The sequence below is a fragment of the Candoia aspera genome, chromosome 4 (assembly GCF_035149785.1).
Source record: "Candoia aspera isolate rCanAsp1 chromosome 4, rCanAsp1.hap2, whole genome shotgun sequence".
Lineage (NCBI taxonomy): Eukaryota > Metazoa > Chordata > Lepidosauria > Squamata > Boidae > Candoia > Candoia aspera.
Genome location: NC_086156.1, coordinates 69,828,898 through 69,846,670, shown reverse-complemented (window position 1 = coordinate 69,846,670; position 17,773 = coordinate 69,828,898). Strand labels below are relative to the sequence as shown.

At 38.6% G+C, this 17,773-nt stretch overlaps 1 protein-coding gene across 2 annotated transcripts in view; it reads right to left on the bottom strand.

The window, feature by feature from the left end:
• REEP1 (receptor accessory protein 1) overlaps positions 1 to 17,773 on the bottom strand; it is a 61,570-nt gene that overhangs the window by 32,618 nt on the left and 11,179 nt on the right. For both annotated transcript variants that reach the window (XM_063300405.1, XM_063300404.1), the window contains exons 2-5: positions 9,152 to 9,224; positions 7,710 to 7,786; positions 5,425 to 5,545; positions 3,665 to 3,778 (exon numbers count right to left, since the gene is read on the bottom strand). In XM_063300405.1, coding sequence (XP_063156475.1) covers positions 3,665 to 3,778; positions 5,425 to 5,545; positions 7,710 to 7,786; positions 9,152 to 9,224 — 385 coding nt within the window. The remainder of the gene's footprint in view (positions 1 to 3,664; positions 3,779 to 5,424; positions 5,546 to 7,709; positions 7,787 to 9,151; positions 9,225 to 17,773) is intronic.

Here is a 17,773-nt window from a genome sequence, read left to right as displayed (position 1 = left end):
TACAAATAGCAACATAGACCTATTTCAGGTACACAGTAAGGGCACATGGAGGGGGCAGCAAGTTTTGAGACAGCATTATTTTCTGCCAGCACCATAATAGGGAGGGAGCATGGCAGCTACATGGATGTAGCCAAAGATAATGTCTGGAATTACCAAACCATGAACAGAAATGGACCAGTAACGTTGACTAAGAATTGGTGAGGTAAGTTGTAACCAACTGGCTATGGTGAAAAGTCATGCAAATGACTTCATTTTGCACTTGCTGTGGCTTTTGAACCATCTCCCATCACGGCAGCCATGGACATAACGCACTGCAACTGCTCAGTCTGTAGATTACCAACAGAGCGATAACCATGGTCTGGCTAAATATTCTAATCTCAAAATTATCCTTTGCTCTTGTTCATTTTTACATCTTGAAACAAAAATGTATGTATCTTTTGCATTCTGTATTTCTTCTTCAAAGTAACTCACTATAAAAACTGTATCAATTAACTATGGAACAAAGGTCATGCAAATGCACAAAAACATTATGAATGGAATGAGTAAAAGCTACCATCACTGTGATTTTTAATAAGAAGCTCCCAATATTTGTAACTATGTTCATACTCAGAATAATGATGCTAGATAATATATGAAATACTTATGTTTTGATCCTATGCTTATCTGGGAATAATCCCAGATAAGGATTGTCATTTAAGTTGTTAAATATACTTGGGGGGAAAAACACTACATTTTCATTTAAAACATACACCAGATTGTTAGTTAACATTGTATCAGAAATAACTTTCAAGAATATGTATCTTTCTTTGGTATGTACCAAAAGTATATTTTACATGAAATCCACATTGTCTTATTCTACAAGGATTTCATTAAATGAACACTTGAAGTATCTCAAAATGTATTTATACCATCAGTCTGTCGGGTTTCTTGATATAACTTTGGATGTCTTCTATTCTACCTGTCTTTCATCATCTTTTATAAATTTTGCACTAATGCCCCCTTTTTAGACATTACAAAGATGACTATATTGAAAGGTTTTTAACCCCCCCCCCTTTAAAATATACAATGTACATATTTTAGAAGCCAAAATTATTGATTTTTACAGTGGAAAATTTCTACTTAAAATAGCAATATGAAGGATACATATACATATACATATATATATCAAACAATACGTAAAACACAAAATCTGAAAGCACAACTGAATTCACAGATTAAGTTTTAATGTTTAGTGTCATTTGAACTCAACAATTGTGTTTTATAAGACATGGTTTATACGTTAGTGAAAAAATGCACAACTCACAGCATAGCTATGGTCCCCCAAACCACATTTTTGTAGTCCCTGAAGTTTTTCAAGATTGCACAACCAATGCTTAGTGGCTGAATAGCAATTTTTAGTGATGTAATTTCCCCATTTTTAAAAATAATATGGAAACAAGTGTTTTTAGTTTCTTCAACACCTAATGCACAGATTTTGCACTGAGCACTTCCCCAGAACACTAAAAAGCTCCCCAAAATGGGTTGAACAATGCAAACCTGCTGCCTTGGGGGATGTCACCACATCACTCCCCACTGCCTGAAGTTCTCCCGAAAACGATGGCTGTGGCCACAGAAAGGTTGCCCAGACTGGTTTAATGCACTGTCCAAGCCTAAACAGCTGTGATTTCTTCAGAAAACCATGGTTAAATAAATTATAGCATAGTGCAATGTGAAAACCAGATCAGGAATAAAAGATCTGACTTGAGTTTCTATGATTTTGTTCATAATCTATACATAGAATAGCCTTTGGTGATATAGCTAAAGTATTGTTTCAGCTGATTTTTTCAGTATTTGATCACTAGTCAGAAGGGCTGTGCAGCACAAGGCAAAAAGGTGTTTCAGTGTGCGTGAAGGCACAAATATAGCACCTATCTACAACTCCACAAACCAGATGTATCATTTCCTGGGAGCACATGGCAGCTGCAGAGGGTGACATGATCCCAGGAAAAAATATAGCTGCTTTAAGGAGTTGCAAAGAGGTGCTACATTTGCACTCACATGTGCTCCAAAGCATCTTCTCTGAAGCTCTGCACAAGCCCTGTGAGTTAATATCTACAAAAGTGAAATCACGTAGCCACTGTATGACTAAAATAATCCTGTTGTAGCTAAGGGTGAACTGACATATTACCAGACGTAAAAGTAACATCTGTGTAGACTACTGCTATATTAAATGGCAACCCTGCATTTTTTTATTTGTTATTACTGATAAAGTCAGAGTAGATTTTAAAGCTGAATGCACCAAAGGTAACAGAATAATATCAATATTCCACAATTTACTCCCGATAGTGCTTGTTTTAGTACAAAAGACCACATTGGCAAGCATGCAAGTCTTTCTTGATCATATGTAGATTAGTTTAGAAGTTAATAGAAACCTTCACAAGGTTACCTGCTGGTCTTTCAGATCCAAATACAAGAGAAAATGAAGGAACTGGGAGATCTAGCAGGTAAAAAAAAATCCCATTGCGGCAATATATAAAACAAACTTTAAGAATGTTCTACAAGTGTGATGTCACAGATGAACTTTGTTGCTGAAAAGCTGAGTATACCATATACTATACCACCTGTACAGGGTCTTGCTATTTTCATTGTAGAGTGCTATGTTTACATATTGTGTACTGACCTCAGCTATAGGATTTTTGTAGAATAATTAAGGGCTAATTTTCCTATATGAAAAGTAATTATATACTGTAACACTATGTATTGAAGGTTTCACAACTTCTTATAATATAAGGGCCTTCAAGCACTAAATAGCATACTAAATATTCTTATCTTCATAATAGTATGAAAACAAAAAGAGCTTAAACAAAACCCTAAGTGCTAACTTAGTTTTATATTTCACATCAATCTTCTTTATCCTCTAATTCCAATTAATACTTTTCTTATAGCTGTTTATACAATTAACTTATTAGGCAATTAAACCGCCTCTCCCTTTGAAAGCACAGTATAACAAACACATCTCTTTTGTCCAATATTTAATTATCAGGATCATACAACATTTAATTGTTATAAGCTATTAAATCAATGCAATAAATAAATTGAAATGAAAAATACTGTTATATCAATTCATTCTCCATTATGATGCAAGTTGTAAAAGTTCACATAATTATTCCAGCCTATAAAAAATCCTCATTCTCAGCACTAAAGTATTTTGTTGAGTTTTTAATGTCATTTGAGGTACATTTTGTACAAAATCCGTTTAGAGTTCCTTTAATGTAATTCAGCAAAAAATAAATAGGTTAAGTGAAGATTACTTTCTTGAAATAGAAAACCCTGAAAAAGAAAATGAAATGGTTCTGAGAACTCTTCTGTAGTATCTCAGGCTACTACATTTGTGGATACATATTGTTATTAGTCATTCTTTGTGGAAGTAGCTACATGTTTTCCTAAGTATAACACTAATTTTTGCTGTCAATCACCTTGGAAAGAATGTGATTCTTGGGGCCTTGTGTCTGCACAATACATTTGTGCATTCTGAGACATTTACGGTCTCCCACTATTAATGGCAAATGGCTCCAGAGCTTCTGATACTAAGCATACTCATGAGCCATTGTTTGAATGTTCTCACAGCCAATGACAATTGTGGTATTAAAGTTACTCTCATACCCTGAATTGTCCTACTGGTTACCTTGGAAGCTGCCATTACAGCAGCTGTGGCTGCAACATTTAGCCCCCGTTTCCCAAAATGCACCAGGGCATCATAGCTGCGATCTTTTGCTTGGACTAGGCAATCATCTATTTCCTGTCAAAAAAGAGAAAAAAATCCACAATCAAACTCAAGAGAGTTCAAATAAGCCTCTCTTTAGCTTACCATTTATCAAAGAGAAGATCTTTCCATACCCTCCCTAAATACTTTTTTGTTCCCAGTCCTCAATGACCAAATAGACCACAATGACTGGGTCAAAACAGTTTAAATTGGGTATGGTTTATGTAATAATCTGTTTTCCTCACTGATATAACATTAATCAGAGAGGGGTTGTCTGAGTTTTATAGCAAAAGAAATGTACAAAGTTGGGGAGTTGAAATTTCTTCCATTCCACTTTCAGCATGACCTCTAGGTCATAGTATAACTTGTTTGGTTTGTAATGATATGTGGGAATGAGCTTGGGAGACTTGGCCCACAGACGCTGCCTAAGGAACAACTGGTCAGATAAGAGATAAGAGACAGCATAGTCCGCAGCTGGATAATGGGTGGGGCAAGAGGCTCAAAAGGGGCTCTCCCTAATTTCTCAGGGTAACAGGAGATGGGGGAATTGTACTTTCAGGCTTGCAACATTCTGTTAATGTAGCTTCACAATAAAGTATAATTAGCTCATCTGGTTGTATTTCCTGTCTGGTCCACCTGGTAAGGCTGATAAAACATGAGTAAAAATTATCAAATCTAGTTTAGATCCTTTGGGAACACCTGGTCCAATACAGATCCTCAGGAGTTTGCTTAAGACTCAGTCTGAAGAAGAACAATCCACAGATCATTTGCGGATCATTTGTGGACTCCAGAGGCCAGGCATGATGTAGGATTGCTGCTAGTTAAATGGCTTTCCAAAAGGATTAGAAACTGGGTATACAGATCATGCCAAGCCACTGCTTGTTTAACCATTGTCTGATAACTAAATTTAATTAGCTGGATTCACACAATACACTAAACCAAAACAAAACAAAACAAAGGCAACCAGATTACTCTTTGGCACAATAGGCGAACCTAGCTTGATTCCAGGGGACTAAGTCTATCAGCAATTGCTAACTTTTGCAATCTCTATTTGCTGGTGACAAATGGGGGGAGACTATCATTGTTCTGTTAATGTGCTTCCATCAGCCAGCTGGTTGCTGGATTGAAAGGAATGAAAGAGAACAAAGGGGTACAGGAGCCCTTGATTGTCTTGTCTTTCATGTGTTGGACTGTAACTTCCATAATTTCCTATCTGAATAGGAGTTAAAGAAGCTGTGGTTCAATATATCTGAAGGACACCAGGTTGGAGAAGGTTGCATTAAGAATCTATTTCTCATATGAGCTGTTCTTCAAGATTTCTATTGACTGCTCCAACTGCCTCTGAAACACTTGTAATCCTTTCCTAGAGAGCCAACAGTTTAGACCATTTATTAAGTTGACAATCATTCCAGGGGGAGATTGCTTTTTTTTAGTACTGACTTGTAAAAACAAGTCAACCAAGGAAAAAAAAAGGGTAACACATTCTGAAATGAAGCTCTTCTTCCTGAAATGGATGCATAAAGTGTAAGTAGCATTATACAATCAATAGTGCAATCCTGTAACTTATTTAGTAGTTGCTGTCACTCAGTTTGACGAAGTTCACTACCAGTTAATGGTGTTACAGCCTTAAAACATTTTTCCTCATAACCTTATCTAAATTTATGAGAAATAATGTCACTGACCTTTTCTTTTGAAGATAAAGTTGGGTGTACAAATTTCCTATATAGAAGACTGGAGCCCTTTGTGTATGGAGACAATAACCAAGCTACAAAGGCTATTTTGAGTTCATAATAAAATGGGAACCTACAGAAAAAGAAAAGAATATATTTACCTCAGCGTCCTTTTAAAATCAAATTCCTTGGAAATTTTAAAAATTTAACCAAGAATGCAAATTTGTAAATGGCATGTATGCATGCATTTGTGCAAAGCCACACACATATATAAATCACAGATATGGGTTTTTTTCCTGCCATTCGGTTGTTTCTGATCCTTGACAATTGCCTGGACTAGTCCCTGCACTTTTCTTAGCAAGGTTTTCCAGAAGTGGTTTGCCATTGCCTCCTTCCTAGGGCTGAGAGAGAGTGACCGGCCCAAGGTCACCCAGCCGGCTTTCATGCCTAAGGCGGGACTAGAACTCACAGTCTCCTGGTTTCTAGCCCATTGCCTTAACCACTAGACCAAACTGGCTCTCAGGTATAATGTAACTATTTTGAAATATGAATAGGAAAACCTGGAGGATTCCCCAATGCTTTTTGTCATTCTTGAGAGATTATATTGCATTCTGGAGTTATAATTTTTCTTCTTCAACAAGATTTTCAGAGGTTCCTTTAATGCTCCTTTTTTTCATGTGGGTAGTTGCTTTATGAAGTCAGCATCCAAAAGTTTTTCCCCTTGCATTCTGGCCTTTGCTAGTGGCCTTAAATACATCTTCATGCATAACAGAGCCTGGAGTCCTGCTCATAAACTCATGTCCAATCCCTCCACTGGTAAAATGAAGAAGACCACAGCAGGTAATCTATCCTTCTCCCTCCCATTTGAGAATGCCATGTGGAGTCTCATTGCTCATTCATTCCTAAGTACAGTAGAATAAGTTCCTATCATGGGATGTTTCCATCCTGGTTGTCCCTCGACAACTTGCACAAATGTTCAGTCCAAACTAATGCATACAGGCTGTTTCAAGAAGATAGCAAAATTGAGTTCCATGTTTCTTACAGGAAAAAGAAGTTCTGGGAGAGCAAAGCAAGCCAACCATCTCATGTATCCTGATGTAAGTTAGGCAAAGACAATTGTGCAAGATTACAATGAGCTGGGTCCTTGGCCCCTAAATGTCATCTGAGTACTGAGAACAAATGAGCAAGAAACTTCAGTTTATTTAGTATGCAGCTAGGTGACATACATCTTCCACAATTCCACCAGTAAATGCACTGCTGTAGACCTCATAAAGCCAAATGCAGGCTAAAAATGGCATACAAGACATACATGCCCGAGATTTCTTCCTGCTTTCTTGCTTAAGATTCCAATCCTTATCTTTCTTCCTACATCCCTGTTCTCCATACTCTTCCTGTATCTTCTTCTATATATCTATTTAGGACTTTCCCAGAACCAATTTTAATATAAGGAAAAAAGCAGACTTTTCTAAATTCCATGTGTCTCATTCTCTGTGGTCTAGTTATTTCTTTAGTACGTTTTAGCAAGTCTGCATGCAAGCACATACAGTATAACTATGCTGTGTCTTTTATCAGCGGGAAAATTCAAGGTTCAGCCATTGCACAAACTCAGATATACCTGATCTGAACAGTGGCTGAGCCCACATCTACCTGCTTCTTCCTTCAGGTCCTTCCCAACCTCTCTCACCCGCCTGTCTTTTTAAATTGTGAAAGCAAGTTTTACTATCTCATATGCTTTCATAAGCATCACTGATGGTCCTTGAGAAGGTGGTTCTTCTTTCTTTGCTTGCCTATTTTAACACAAATGTTATTGTTGTCCAATCCCAACAGATTTCATTGCTAACTTTGTTGTTTATTTGTTCAGTCGCTTCCAACTCTTCGTGACTTCATGGACCAGCCCACGCCAGAGCTTCCTGTCATTGCTAACTATCTTCCCCATATACATGCCACAACTGCTTCTTCATGACGTATATCCTCCAAAACTTGTAATCTTTGTCAGTAAATGACCTTTGATTCACAAACTGTAGCTCTCTATAAACCACAACTTTCTCAAGGATGCTAATAATGGGTATGTTTACAACGTGCCCCCTTCGAAATGGAATTGTATAGAATAACAATCAATACAGTTGGCATTCACATCTGGCACTCCTGAAAGAAAGTGCCAGGCTTCCAGGACAAGTATTCCACCTACCTAGCATCACTGAGCACCTAATAATACTATCTGCAGTGTGTGCATGTGTGTGTCTGTATGCTCTGTTTTAGCTTTCTTGTGAAGAAGAAAACATTCAAAGGATACCAACCAGCAAAGAAAAATGTCTGTGAAGGTCTCTGCTGTTGTGAAGAGCGCAAATATGATCCAATACATCATCCATTTCACCTGGAAAGAAAGCATAATTAAATGTTTATCTCATACTTCCTCATTTGTATAGGTGCGATTTCTTTCCTTCCTAGTACAGAGGCCAGGCCTGCTCTTAGACAAGATGAGATAGTACTATGACAAGTAACTGATTTGAGGTCAATAGTAAAAGCAAAAGCAAATTTATTTATTTAGTAATTTGCCAACCAACATTTCTGTGGGAGACGAAAATGATTTGGAACATTTTCTATTCAGGAAACTAATGGCTTGTTTAAGGATCATGTAGCATAAGTAATTCTGATATGGCATGAAAGCAGTTATAAAAGTAATTCTGAATCTATTTTCAAGCTGCATGAATATAGCTTTTACATTTATACAATAATATATTTTATTACATCAACAACTACATTTATTTCATTCCCCAGGTTTCTCAATTTCAATTCTTTCTCACATATATAAAACATTTTAATATATTGAACATAAACAGTTCTTACTGTTCAAAATTAGATTTTTCATTATGATTAATCTTCTTATTTCATAAAAAAACTAGAGGTGTTATCAGGTTTGGCAAAATCCCAAACTACTTTGGGCTGTTTCTCTGGCTTCATGATGAAAAGCAGGATAATTTTGAAATAACTCGGACTGAATAAGGATATCCAAACAACTTAGCAGTTCTGAGTGCTGCAGAAATATTTTGCACTGCATTTGCAAAAACCCCACAATAATATTTTCACGCACAAATACACACTTTGCTATGCAGGTAAGTATAATTGGGAAGTACATGCTCATATATAATATTATTAATATTAAAAGGCAACTACTTTTTTTAATTAACCTTAATCTGATCAAGAGGATTGAAAGGCACTGAGGTAACCAAAAACTGGATTCTTATTACAAAATAGGTACAGATATAGCTACACACGTGGATGGAGATTTGTACAATTGTATATGAAATGGTGACTCACGCTGTGCTCTAGGCATAGTTGTATATCTGCTACGTGTGCTTCAATGGCCCATCACTGTGTCGTTAAACTAATCACTAGAGAAATGCATAATTTAATTATCCAGGAAGTACATTTAAAAAGCAGGAAATATCCCAATTCCAATCTTGCTTCTCCTGATTTTGTAAATAAAGTGGGAGGTAAGTTAAATCATCTGTACTTTAGCTAAAAATTGAAATTACTAATTAAAAATGGGGGGCGGGTATAGTGATGATTTGGCACATTGTAATCATGCAGAAAAATCACACCTGAAGCATGGAAATTCATCCTTCTTTCTAAAGAGCGGAGTAACAACTGTTAAAAGGCATTTTACAAACAGAAACCTGGGTTTACCTTAATGATCCTATGGCTGCTGCCACAGGATACTCCCAGAAATGCTACTTACATATTCTTTAATATCCTTTGATTTTACAGCTTTGTAGGAGTAATAGGCAGGATAAAGAGTGCCAAATATTAGTCTGAAAGAAAAGAAATAGAAAAAAAAAATGTCACAGGAAATACTCAGGCCTGGAGCCAGAATGTGATGACTATGCTTGATTCCTATTGAAATCAGTAGCACTTAAGTCGTGATAACAAACTTATTCTCTTGATTTTAATGGGATCTAATTTCAACTATCTTTTAACGTTTTCTTCACTTATTCATTTAGTGTTTTTTATGTACTAAATTTTTCAGTTACTCACACAAACAAAAATACAATAAAAATAATATCACATTTAAAATCTGCCTTTCCAGTTAAAATACAGACTTAAAACAAGATCATGCCTCCCATCTGTCTGAACCATCAGTGAACCATCACCTGTGAACCACTAAACCATCATCACTTCTTTTTTTCTCATTTTTATTTTATTTTTACAAATTTTATTTTATTTATTTTTGTTATCTTAACAAGTTTTACCAAAATAACCACCAAAAACCACAAAAAAGAAAAAAACCTAGGAAAAGAAATATATGAAAAACTACAAAACTACAGCTACCCAACTTCTTCATCATCCTAGCATTTTCCCACAGGTGCAGGGTCCACTTTCAGCTACCCAACCTAACAAACCAAAAAACAGACAACACAAATGGTTGGACAACCGAAATGAGTTCTCCACATCATTCTTATTGCTAAGAGATTAGTCCTTCACAACTGGAAAGGTAAATTAATTTATTTATATTTCAAATTTAGTCACCGCCCATCTCACTCAAAGAACAACTCTGGGCGGTGACCAAATTAATGGCCTCAGTTACTCAAGAAATTGAACACCTGATGTTATATGCAACTTACGAATGAGTTGCTTATAGATGTAGATCATACTGTATATGGACAATTACAGTGAAATATGGTAATCCTTTACATGTGAATCTTTATAGGCATACTGTATATATATATGTGTGAGAAGAATATACATTATTTTGTTGTTGTTTTGCTCTCTTTTTTTCTTTCTTTTCTATTGTTTTTTTCTTTTTATTCGTTTTGTTTAAACAAACAATTAAAGCCAATTTTAGAAGAAATAATGGAGTAAAAGAAGCCAATCAAAGAACAACCTAATCAATATACAAATCCTGGCTGGAAAGTTCATTATTCCAGTGACAGGATACATAGAATGAATAATTCTCTTTCTGCTTTCAAATTATGCAAGGTTCTAATGGGGGAAAAAGTAACCATGTACGATAAAACAACACATTGCCTACATAACCTAACCAAATACATATAAGAACAGACAGATTATACTTGTACAAATGTACTCTAAGACCTCACTACAGCATAGCTGAGCAAAATGTAAAGCATGGTACTTCAGATTTTATAGTATGTACAGTATATGTGTGTGTGTGTGTGTAATGAGACTTGAGAAACTGGCAGGAAAGTATCAACTGCTAAAACCACTATTTCGATCTACAGGTTTGGTAAACCTATAATTCCATATGGAATATTACCTTAATCAGCAGAGGAACTGGCCAAAGAAGGCACTCTTACTGAACTCAAACCATCCATTTAAAAAAATATATGGGGGAGGGGGACACAAAAATAATTCCCTTTGGTAGACTAAGGGGCACAAAACCTTCATGCTTAGATTGGATATCTGAGCAAATATATCTTCTCATCCTTGACAATGATAGATCCAACTCTCCCAGCAACCTCCATATATTCTCATACCGAATGCACAGCAGAGCGCCTCAGATCTCAGTTCCATCCTGAAAGCAACCCCCATTAGTGGCCATTCTAATTGATTGGTCTGATGGGCAGAACAATAGTTGACAACATTAAACTACCACCTGGCTTCTTCCAGCCAGCCTATATTTCTGACATGCTTCTTTGATTTCATAAACCAAACCAGGCCTGGTCAGGATCTTCAATTCATTGGCCAGCCAAGAATATTTTCAGAAACGCTAAACAGTCTTTTATCTACAGGTAGTCTTCACTTACTCACCAGCCGCTTAAGGGCCATTCAAAGTTATGATGGTGCCCCAAAAGTAGACTTCCAACTGGGTCCCAAATTTATGACCCTCACAGGCCTCCTCGATCATGTGACCCAGATTTGGCCATCCCAGAAGCAGTGTCCGTTTTGGGTCACATGACCACCCTCTGGTACCAGGAAGTCCTCCAGGCTTACAAGGATGGAATTCTGAGTCAGCAGACCTGGTCACATGGTTGTACTACTTCCTGTAATTTAACAGCTGGCAGAGGGAGCCTTGTGTGTGCCTTACTGTACAGGAAAGGTAAGTACTTTTTCCATATAGTACTGTATTGACTCTTCAGCAAAGGATCGTTATCTTGCCGTGGTGCTGGAGCTTGAGCACCTCAATGATGCCATGAGCTAAACCGTGAAGGGCCACCCAAGATGGGAAGGTCATGACAGAGAGGTCAGACTAAATGCAATCCCTGGGGAAGGTAATGGCAACCCACCCCAGTATTCTTGCCGTGAAAACTCAATGGATCAGTACAACCAGAGATATGTCGGTATAGCATCGGAAGATGAGACCCCCAGGTCGGAAGATAGTCAAAATGCTACTGGGGAGGAACAGAGGATGAGTTCAACTAGCCCCAGACGTGATGACACAGCTAGCTCAAAGCCAAAAGGACGGCTAGCAGCCGACGGTGCTGGTGGTGAACGGCGAATCCGATGTTCTAAGGATCAACACACCATTGGAACCTGGAATGTAAGATCTATGAGCCAGGGCAAATTGGATGTGGTTATTGGTGAGATGTCAAGATTAAAAATAGACATTCTGGGCGTCAGTGAACTGAAATGGACTGGAATGGGCCACTTCACATCAAATGACCACCAGATCTACTACTGTGGACAAGAGGACCACAGAAGAAATGGAGTAGCCTTCATAATTCATAGTAAAGTGGCTAAAGCAGTGCTCGGATACAATCCAAAAAATGATAGAATGATCTCAATTCAAATTCAGGGCAAGCCATCTAACATCACAGTGATCCAAATATATGCCCCAACCACAGATGCTGAAGAAGCTGAAGTAGATCAGTTCTATGAGGATCTGCAGCACCTACTGGACAACACGCCTAAAAGAGATGTTATTTTCATCACAGGAGACTGGAATGCTAAGGTGGGCAGTCAAATGACACCTGGAATTACAGGTAAGTATGGCCTGGGAGAACAAAACGAAGCAGGGCATAGGCTGATAGAATTTTGCCAAGACAACTCACTCTGCATAACTAACACTCTCTTCCAACAACCTAAGAGACGGCTTTATACATGGATTTCACCAGATGGACAACACCAAAATCAGATTGACTACATCCTTTGCAGCCAAAGGTGGCGGATATCTGTACAGTCGGTAAAAACAAGACCTGGAGCTGACTGTAGTTCAGATCACGAACTTCTTATTGCACAATTTAGGATCAGACTAAAGAGATTAGGGAAGACCCACAGATCAGCTAGATATGAGCTCACTAATATTCCTAAGGAATATGCAGTGGAGGTGAAGAATAGGTTTAAGGGACTGGACTTAGTAGATAGGGTTCCGGAAGAACTCTGGACAGAACTTCGCAGCATTGTTCAGGAGGCGGCAACAAAATACATCCCAAAGAAAGAGAAAACCAAGAAGGCAAAATGGCTGTCTGCTGAGACACTAGAAGTAGCCCAAGAAAGAAAGAAAGTAAAAGGCAACAGTGATAGGGGGAGGTATGCCCAATTAAATGCAAAATTCCAGAGGTTAGCCAGAAGAGATAAGGAATTATTTTTAAACAAGCAATGCGCGGAAGTGGAAGAAGACAATAGAATAGGAAGGACAAGAGAACTTTTTCAGAAAATTAGAAACATTGGAGGTAAATTCCAGGCAAAAATGGTATGATCAAAACCAAAGATGGCAAGGACCTAACAGAAGAAGAAGAGATCAAGAAAAGGTGGCAAGAATATACGGGAGACCTGTATAGGAAGGATAACAATATCGGGGATAGCTTTGACGGTGTGGTCAGTGAGCTAGAGCCAGACATCCTGAAGAATGAGGTTGAGTGGGCCTTAAGAAGCATTGCTAATAACAAGGCAGCAGGAGACGATGGCATCCCAGCTGAACTGTTCAAAATCTTGCAAGATGATGCTGTCAAGGTAATGCATGCTATATGCCAGCAAATTTGGAAAACACAAGAATGGCCATCAGATTGGAAAAAATCAATTTATATCCCCATACCAAAAAAGGGAAACACTAAAGAATGTTCAAACTATCGAACAGTGGCACTCATTTCACATGCCAGTAAGGTAATGCTCAAGATCCTGCAAGGTAGACTTCAGCAATTCATGGAGCGAGAATTGCCAGATGTACAAGCTGGGTTTAGAAAAGGCAAAGGAACTAGGGACCAAATTGCCAATATCCGATGGATAATGGAAAAAGCCAGGGAGTTTCAGAAAAACATCTATTTCTGTTTTATTGACTATTCTAAAGCCTTTGACTGTGTGGACCATAACAAAGTGTGGCAAGTTCTTAGCGGTATGGGGATACCAAGTCATCTTGTCTGCCTCCTGAAGAATCTGTATAATGACCAAGTAGCAACAGTAAGAACAGACCACGGAACAACGGACTGGTTTAAGATTGGGAAAGGAGTACAGCAGGGCTGTATCCTCTCACCCTACCTATTCAACTTGTATGCAGAACACATCATGTGACATGCTGGGCTTGAGGAATCCAAGGCTGGAGTTAAAATCGCTGGAGGAAACATTAACAATCTCAGATATGCAGATGATACCACTTTGATGGCTGAAAGTGAAGAGGAACTGAGGAGCCTTATGATGAAGGAGAAAGAAGAAAGTACAAAAGCTGGCTTGCAGCTAAACCTCAGAAAAACCAAGATTATGGCAGCCAGCTTGATTGATAACTGGCAAATAGAGGGAGAAAATGTAGAAGCAGTGAAAGACTTTGTATTCCTAGGTGCAAAGATTACTGCAGATGCTGACTGCAGTCAGGAAATCAGAAGACGCTTAATCCTTGGGAGAAGAGCAATGACAAATCTCGATAAAATAGTTAAGAGCAGAGACATCACACTGACAACAAAGGTCCGCATAGTTAAAGCAATCGTGTTCCCCGTAGTAACATATGGCTGCGAGAGCTGGACCATAAGGAAGGCCGAGAGAAGGAAGATAGATGCTTTGGAACTGTGGTGTTGGAGGAAAATTCTGAGAGTGCCTTGGACTGCAAGAAGATCAAACCAGTCTGTACTCCAGGAAATAAAGGCAGACTCCTCACTTGAGGGAATGATATTCAAGGCCAAACTGAAATACTTTGGCCACATAATGAGAAGACAGGACAGCCTGGAGAAGATGTTGATGCTAGGGAGAGTGGAATAAAAAAGGAAGAGGGGCTGACCAAGGGCCAGATGGATAGATGATACTCTAGAGGTGACGGACTTGTCCCTGGGGGAGCTGGGGGTGTTGACGACTGACAGGAAGCTCTGGCGTGGGCTGGTCCATGAAGTCACGAAGAGTCGGAAGCAACTAAACGAATAAACCACAACTGTATTGACTTATGCTTGCCTTTAATTTTTTCCCAGTTTTTGTTTAACTGAAGTAGAGATTTGCATGGCGGCATGCATGTTCCATCCTCTGGCTGTCTAATAAATAAAAGTTTTTTATTTCTGTCATCTGAGACCAGTACAGCAAATGATGGCCTCAGCTATTCTTTAAGACCTGTATAGGAAGGATAACAATATCGGGGATAGCTTTGACGGTGTGGTCAGTGAGCTAGAGCCAGACATCCTGAAGAGTGAGGTTGAGTGGGCCTTAAGAAGCATTGCTAATAACAAGGCAGCAGGAGAAGACGGCATCCCAGCTGAACTGTTCAAAATCTTGCAAGATGATGCTGTCAAGGTAATGCATGCTATATGCCAGCAAATTTGGAAAACACAAGAATGGCCATCAGATTGGAAAAAATCAACTTATATCCCCATACCAAAAAAGGGAAACACTAAAGAATGTTCAAACTATCGAACAGTGGCACTCATTTCACATGCCAGTAAGGTAATGCTCAAGATCCTGCAAGGTAGACTTCAGCAGTTCATGGAGCGAGAATTGCCAGATGTACAGGCTGGGTTTAGAAAAGGCAGAGGAACTAGAGACCAAATTGCCAATATCCGCTGGATAATGGAAAAAGCCAGGGAGTTTCAGAAAAACATCTATTTCTGTTTTATTGACTATTCTAAAGCCTTTGACTGTGTGGACCATAACAAATTGTGGCAAGTTCTTAGTGGTATGGGGATACCAAGTCATCTTGTATGCCTCCTGAAGAATCTGTATAACGACCAAGTAGCAACAGTAAGAACAGACCACGGAACAACGGACTGGTTTAAGATTGGGAAAGGAGTACGGCAGGGCTGTATACTCTCACCCTACCTATTCAACTTTTATGCAGAACACATCATGCGACAAGCTGGTCTTGAGGAATCCAAGGCTGGAGTTAAAATCTCTGGAAGAAACATTAACAATCTCAGATATGCAGATGATACCACTTTGATGGCTGAAAGTGAAGAGGAACTGAGGAGCCTTATGATGAAGGTGAAAGAAGAAAGTGCAAAAGCTGGCTTGCAGCTAAACCTCAAAAAAACCAAGATTATGGCAACCAGCTTGATTGATAACTGGCAAATAGAGGGAGAAAATGTAGAAGCAGTGAAAGACTTTGTATTCCTAGGTGCAAAGATTACTGCAGATGCTGACTGCAGTCAGGAAATCAGAAGACGCTTAATCCTTGGGAGAAGAGCAATGACAAATCTCGATAAAATAGTTAAGAGCAGAGACATCACACTGACAACAAAGGCCCGCATAGTTAAAGCAATGGTGTTCCCTGTAGTAACATATGGCTGCGAGAGCTGGACCATAAGGAAGGCTGAGCGAAGAAAGATCGATGCTTTTGAACTGTGGTGTTGGAGGAAAATTCTGAGAGTGCCTTGGACTGCAAGAAGATCCAACCAGTCCATCCTCCAGGAAATAAAGCCAGACTGCTCACTTGAGGGAATGATATTAAAGGCAAAACTGAAATACTTTGGCCACATAATGAGAAGACAGGACACCCTGGAGAAGATGCTGATGCTGGGGAGAGTGGAGGGCAAAAGGAAGAGGGGCCGACCAAGGGCAAGATGGATGGATGATATTCTAGAGGTGACGGACTCGTCCCTGGGGGAGCTGGGGATGTTGACGACCGACAGGAAGCTCTGGCGTGGGCTGGTCCATGAAGTCACGAAGAGTCGGAAGCGACTAAACGAATAAACAACAAAGTATCAGGTTTGATTGGAGAGAATGAGCATTTTTATATATCTCAGTTATAGAAAAAAAGATTATTAATAATTCAAAGTTTACATTATAATGCAGGTGAACATAGACATAAAATCTTCAGGGGCTTTTAAACTGAGGCTGCCTGCTCAGCTTTGTTTGGAACTGTCCTGAGAATAAAGTTATAGTAACCAATTTCAGGCAGCAATCTGTCTCAGAGTATTACAAATGAGGATGAAATTTTTCACTAACTCACTGAGTCTAGTCCAAGTGATGCTGATCCCATGGAAGGATTGGAAAAAAGGAAATCAAGTAAGTGGTTCAGCTTAATTTTCTCCAATCTAATTTCTTTTATATGTAACTGACTACACCACCCATCACAATCAGCCAGCATAGTCAATGGTTGGAGATGATGGGCACTGCAGCTGAAGACATACATACAATGAGAAATTCTGAGTTATTTGATGAAAAGAGCAGTTTATACACAGAAACAGAGCATATGACCAGTCCAAAACAGGAAACTAGACCAGAGAACAAAGGTAATCATAGAAAAGTCGTTCAGGACCATGGACAGATCACAGTAAGACAAATGGGATGATCCCTATGTCTAACTGATCTAACCACACAATATACTGCCTGTGAGAAACAAGTTTGTCCATGGTCCGTCCTTCCTTCCTTCCTTCCTTCCTTCCTTCCTTCCTTCCTTCCTTTCTGAGGAATGGAATACCTTAAGGAAATACAGTAATCTAATGGCTTGGAGTTTAGATTAGGATCCACATTTGAGTCCCTTTTCTTCCTATTATTGTTGCTTAATAAACACATGATATTTAAGTACATTCCCATGAGTTAGGCTAAACTATACATGAAGAAAATGTAGCTGAAACTTCTAAGTCAGTTGTGCTGAATCAGCTTGATAATACACAATACAGTACATGAATTAGTCCACTGGATTTCAGAAGTTTTACTGTGATCTCTCCCCATGATCTATTATGATGATCTCAATCCATACACTCTCCTTCACACATAAGGGGAAATATGAACAAATGTATGTTTGCTATTATGAAAATTATATGCACACAAAAGTCACTTCTTTCACTCCTACTGAAACATGTTTGGTTTTGAAAAAGGAAAAGCAGATCCATGTGTATATGTGAAGAAAAACAAACAAGGCTGTATGTATCTGTGCATTTATGTTGATGATTTGATGCTCTTCATACCAACAGAAAAACAAAGGCTTGATTTTGAAGCCTGCATGAAAAGCCATTTCATATTAAAAAGCCTTGGAACTGTAACAAATTATCTAGGT